Raw genomic sequence first — 6,070 nt, 5'->3', positions numbered from 1 at the left:
TCGGCCGGCCTCTCGTCGCTGGCCGAGGCGTGGGTGGCGGGCCGCGAGGTGGTCGAGGCGGAGGTGGCCCCCGCACTGCGGACCCTGCCCCCGCACCACGCCTCCGCCGTCCGGCGACGCGTCGACTCCCTCAACCGCACCCTGAGGGCCCGCCGGAGGAGGAAGCGAGACAGCGGACCGCCCCTGCTGCCGGAGGAGGGCCCCGTCGCCGACTTGCTCGCCGGCTCCGCCCCGCCCACCCTGCCCGTCGCCCCCGGCGTGGACGAGGAGCAGCCGGACGGTGGCCCGGGCAGCCAGGGGCGGAGGGCGGTGGTGCCCGCGGTGGGAGTGGCCGTGGGCCGCAAGTGCGCCTACAACCGATCGAGGCCCAGGAAGCCCGACATCAGAGAGGTGTTCAAGGATATCGAGGTGAGCGAGGGGCGAACGGCTTGGGTCGTCAATTCCCGGAGGAAGATGGCAGTTCTGCCGTGCGTGCAGGACGCGGGCAAGGATTTAAACATTATTTTGCCACAAAGTCATCTCCCTCCGCACTGATGAGGGGAAGCGTATGTAATGATATTCATGGGAAAACTAGAAATGAATAAATTTCAGCAATTCCGTCCATTTGAAGGTTTCACTGCGGTAGATTTCCAGTAATTTTGAGTTTTGGAACTTAAAAATTCTCCTCCGAGGCAATGGTTAAATTAAATGACTGTTTTTAACTCTTTGCAAATCATGATGTAATCTCTGATAAGAATGCAAAAACCTCATGAAAAACAAGGATCATTTTAGTCACATTTCGGCTTTATTTTGTTATAGCGTGAGAAATCATTGACCAAGTAGTGGGTGTTAAGAATTTATTTGTTCTGGCGTGCTCAAATTAATCCTAAGGGACTCTTGGAAGGAGGGTGGCTGTATAAATACTAATGCTATGAGTTGATAAGTGTGTCTGAATATCACCGACAATTGTGGTTTTGAAAAATAAATAGTAATAATCTAATTTAATTCATAAAAAGAATGTTTAGCAGGTGAAAGCAACGTTCATGCGGAAAGAGCTCTGCATTCAAGCTTGGCAGAGTCGTAAGAGACGTGGAATAATTTTTTCGGAAAGGGACTCTGTGGTTTCCTGGAGCAGACTATATTATAACCCATTTGCCATATGTTATCCGAGAAAGCTTTTCCGCTCTCGTGAATCTTTTCAGGAAAGGTAACTTTTAATGTGACATGCCGTATCAATGAAGTAATGGTCTGTATATACTATTTGTGTAATATTAATTGAAATAAATGCCCTGTATTATAAATTAAGCTCCCTCAATGTTGAGAACAAGATTTAAATGGGGACTATTGTTGATTTAAACATTTCTAAGGAAAGGTAATCACTTTCTCCCATTCATTTACCTCCCTTGAACTGAAATACGGCATCTCCTTGCAGAGAATCGTTTTTTAGGATTGTCGCCCGCGGGAGAATCGAAAGTATTTCTTTATATTGAAAATAAACTTATCTTTACTCTAAAATGTTTGCGATGGGTTCCATAACTTCTTTTGAACAATTGAAAAATGTTTAATAAATGTGTATTTTTTGTTATGTCTGCTTAATCTCTTTAATGTGGTAAATATTAAATTTCGACTAGTAAATGCTTGTAGGTTTTCTAACTGGATAAATTTGGTTATTCCCTTTTATTGTTACACCAATATTTCTACTTCATTAAGACCATGCCAGTAGAACTTGTTTCCGTCTGGGACGCATCGGAGATGATGCCATATCAGGAAATCGATAAAGTTCTTCAAATGAGTCAAAATCTAAGAAAACTGATCTCTAATGCCTCGTAAAATAATAAAATAAAATGAAAACTCCTATGGCCGTAATCAGTTAGGACAACTCGTCCCGCAAAGAAAACTCTATTTGTCGTGATGGTTTGTTGGAATAGAAATTCCACGACAATGACCAACCACAACCTCTCTCAGCCTGAATACCCTTCTGCAGTTAGTTTGGGGTAATGTTTCTTCCTCGCCAGTGACCAACTGCAGACACACACACTCCAACCCAATTGGGATCTTTCACAGGGTTCAAGGGACTCCGCTAAGGATACTTGGTTTTATGAAGAGATACACACTATCCGTGACTGTTGACGGGAATAAATTCCGCGCTAGGGACAAACACAGAGCTGACCTACTCACGAGAACACGGGAAAACACCCACTCACACATTCAGAGAGGGCCTCACTACTGGGAGAATATTACTCAAATTGACCCAAGTCAAGGAATAAACAACAAAGAGGGTGTGCGTCGGATACGCGTATTTCGGCCGCAAGGTGGCCCTCCTCAACGAAATGAAGGAAAATTGGCACTTGCCAACAGAAGGTTGTTAGTGTAAGTTGTGGTGCTAACTTATTACGGCTGAAGGAGTTTTTGTTTAATTTGTCAAATGAGTGAATTTAACGCATTTGTTAAGGAGTCAAACGACAAAATTTATGTTCCTTGGCCGTGAGGGAATAAATGGATACCACGTCTCTTGAAATAAATACATGTCAGGCTGAATATTTTCCGGAACACTATGAGAAATCGACTTTTTTGAAACGAGTGAAATATCGGAAACCCTTGTTGTGTCTTAGATTGAAACAAATCGAAGTAAACCCTCTTTATTCTCGATCTGCGATCGGCCATGTTAATGTCCTATCTCTCTTAATCGCGCTGGATCAAATGAATTGCTTCCTGTGGTCCCTTGGGCTCGTGGTCTCCCAGGAAGGAAGCGCGCAAAGTCTGATACGGATGTGAAAGAATTAGCCGTTTTTTTACCCTTCGGTTTTTTCCTTAAATAAGGAGTAATAAAGAGACTCAAAACATTGCTTGCAGCATGGCGTGTTTTTTTCGTGTATGTTCAAGTGAATTGCTCCTAACATTCCTATTAATTGAAAACCACGTGGCAGGGGCGTATTCAGGGTTGCGTGAACCAGGGGTTAAAGGTCAAACCCCTCTCAAATGTTCACCCGGACTCTCAAAGCGTGACCAAAAGTGAAGGTGGCCGTCTGGGTTCCTCTCCCCTCCCTGTCTCTTTCATTAAATACTCTGCCCAATGACAAAATCATAAGAGTCATCCAGAGGAAAAAGAGAGGTGTGTAGGCCGTTAATGGATGGAGTCTGCATACATGCATTCTACCTGCTTCACATTCTTCGTGTTCCAAGTGGTTTTTTGGGGTTTTGCGATATTTTTCGGCTTTAATATTATGCTTCGGTGACATTTTTGCATGTTTATTTTTGCTGCGAATTATTTCTCAACATCTTCATCAGTTTCTGGCGATCGTGAAGTTAATTTGGATTCAGCAATGGACTCTCTTCTCTTTTAGTGGGCGCGTTCTAATCGCTGGGCTGTTTCATGACCCCGCCGCGTCCGTCTGTCACTTGTTTCATTTGCTTCTCCCTCTAGCCCTTCCTCGTACTTCGTATTTACTCTTCCCTCCTCGTCCTGCATGGATCCAAAAGCAATGTAGCGATTTGCTGTGCCACGGGATGCATTCCAGTCGTAAAGCATGCAAATGCCTCGCTGATTAATGTCCGTGGCCTTTTCTCAACGTCATTTTTGGAGGTAAAAATATATGGCTCGTTAGCCAACGTCATGGCAACATTAATTAAACTTTCCCATTGCTTGTGCGTAAATTAAATCGAGTTTATCTTATAAAAAATGCACTTCCACCCGTCTGAAAATTCCTCTAAATAACAAATTGAGTAACTTCAGTCGTATTGTGGTGGAAGTCGAACATAATGAATAACTGATCGTAGCACTGTTCCAATTGATAATCAAGTGGAAAAGTGCTTCGATCAGTTATTCACCCTCTAATTATCGATCGGCTTATTTTACTTATTTACCTTAGCGACGTAATCAATTGAAATGGTACTTCATTCGCGTAGATTCAACAGCGTTAAGAGATTATGCATTTCTGATGGAATTCAAAGCATTACTGTTATGTTTATTTACTAATTTTGAACTAATGCGCTTCCCTTGGCGGTCAGGTCAAATTGTCAGCCTTTAAATTGCCAGGCAAGTAGCTGTCCTCCTTGATGAGTCATCGGGTATCGCGAGCTTCGTTTTTGCGCGGTGGATCATTGCACTTCTCCGAGTCGCATATGTATGTAGGTGGAGCTATGATATCATCTTTCTGCCTCTCATCAATTATCAACTCTTATTTAATGATTGTAAATACGCAAAGGGCCAAATATTTAAATTCGAAAGAGATGCAATCATTTGCATTTTTTTTAATTAGGCAAAGTGGGAAGGAGATACGATATTTTCGTGGAATGACTGGGGCAAAAGTTCGATTCTGATAATCATCGGGGAAAACTAGTCACTCGTTTATAGCTCTTAAAACCACATTTTTGTTTAATTAAGACCAAATATTGGTAATTCTTCAAGGAGATAGGTCAATTTGAACATTAAATAAACAAATTTTATTTTGTTGAAAATATTTATATATTTTTTGCATCTAGGTCCAATAATAATAATACCCATCCAATTTGTCCATTTAATAATCCATTTGAATGTACTCGTAAATTCATCGACTTCGGTTCAAACATCACCCTTTTTAGATTCTCGATTGGGTTCATCCGCTTTCCAAAGACATCAACGCAGAACCAATTAATACCCTACCTCTTGTACTCTAAATCTACATCCTGTACTCTTCATCTATTAATTTCCTGCATGTCAGTTTTATCTCGGATGATTTCATTCTCGAAGGATAATTCATGGATAAACTCATTCGGACCTCGACGAATTTGATTGTTCTCTGGTTGTCTTATCAGGCAAGGAAAGCCAATTAAAATGTTCTGCTCCTTCCTCTCAGATTAATCGGTCGCAGTCGTCATTTGATGACACTTTGTGAGATTTGGCGTCATAGACAATGGCCAATCAACACACCTACCCCTCACCCCAGGGCAAAAGGGCTGTTTAAATATCACATCGCATCTCCTCGGAAATTTCTTCAAATGTCCACACGCGTCCCTTCCTCAAATCTGGTGCTGCTGAATGATATTCTATTTTTAACGAGAAAACAACGGTTGCTGCTCCTTCTTAAACTCTTAAATCGCCTTCATCATTCACCGCTCTTTTCAAATGTCATCCGGAAAACGTTAATACGAATCTCGCGTCCGAATGCGACTTATTTATTCGAGTGGCCTTGTTAAATTTCACACGTTGGCCTCACTGACGTCATTCAAGTCGTCCTGTTCGCCAGTCCTTTTGAATGAAACTCGAAGTGAAATTTTGATGCCGTGAAAGGAGCTCCGCAGCCAATTGATTGTTACCATTGGTGACGGGAGGAAGGAGGACTCGCGCGCACGGTCCGCTGAAGCGTGCTTGAGAGTGCATCTGCTGACGTCTGCTTTGCCGGGTGACTTGGGCCTCCTCGTTGTCATGGTTGCAAGTGGTTGGAGAGAGAGAGAGCTCGAAATGGCGTGGTGGCCGGAAGCGGCCCGCTTGCGACGACGTGAGCCGCACTCGTGTGTGTTGTTTTCTGAAATGTTTCTTCCTTGTTTGCGACCGATTCATTGCTTAGGGATTTAGGAAAATGCCTTAAGTACGATGCGTGTAGGATAATTTTCATTGGATATCTTGAAAAAGGAAAAACTATCAACGGCGAGTATTATGCGAACTTATTGCAACGTTTGAGCGAAGAAATCAAGGAAAAAGCGGCCGCATTTGGCTAAGAAGAAAGTGTTGTTTCATCAAGATAATGCACCAGCTCACAAATCCGTTATTTCAATGGCCAGATTTCATGAATTAAAGTTTGAATTGCTACCTCATTCGCCAGAATTAGCCCCCTCGGATTATTTTCTGTTCGCCAACTTGAAAAAATGTCTCGGTGGTCAAAGATTTTCCAACCGTGAAGAAGTGATATCGCCAGTTAATGCCTTTTTTGAGGAGCAAGACAGTTCATACGAGGGTCATCCGGAAAGTAGTACCCGTTCGTGCCGCATGAAGTGCTGACGACGCGAGTAGCCGCTGGACGAGGTCAGATAGCTTCAGTGGCTTGTCTGCCTTCTCTGAGCCAAGTTGCGTGACGCTAGCATTGCCTGTGTTGTTTCTGTGATTGTTTACAAT

At 43.1% G+C, this 6,070-nt stretch overlaps 1 protein-coding gene across 6 annotated transcripts in view; it reads left to right on the top strand.

Annotated features, from left to right (window-relative positions):
* LOC139688373 (rho GTPase-activating protein conundrum-like) overlaps positions 1-6,070 on the top strand; it is a 221,268-nt gene that overhangs the window by 194,517 nt on the left and 20,681 nt on the right. For all 6 annotated transcript variants that reach the window (XM_071585907.1, XM_071585908.1, XM_071585912.1 and 3 more), the window contains one exon: positions 1-408. This exon is cut by the window's left edge and continues 35 nt beyond it. In XM_071585907.1, the coding sequence (XP_071442008.1) occupies positions 1-408 (408 nt within the window). The remainder of the gene's footprint in view (positions 409-6,070) is intronic.

This window comes from Hetaerina americana, unplaced genomic scaffold (genome assembly GCF_022747635.1).
Source record: "Hetaerina americana unplaced genomic scaffold, ioHetAmer1.1.p SCAF_2, whole genome shotgun sequence".
Classification (NCBI taxonomy): Eukaryota; Metazoa; Arthropoda; class Insecta; order Odonata; family Calopterygidae; genus Hetaerina; species Hetaerina americana.
Note: the sequence above shows the minus strand (reverse complement) of the source record. Positions and strands in the feature narration are given on the sequence as shown.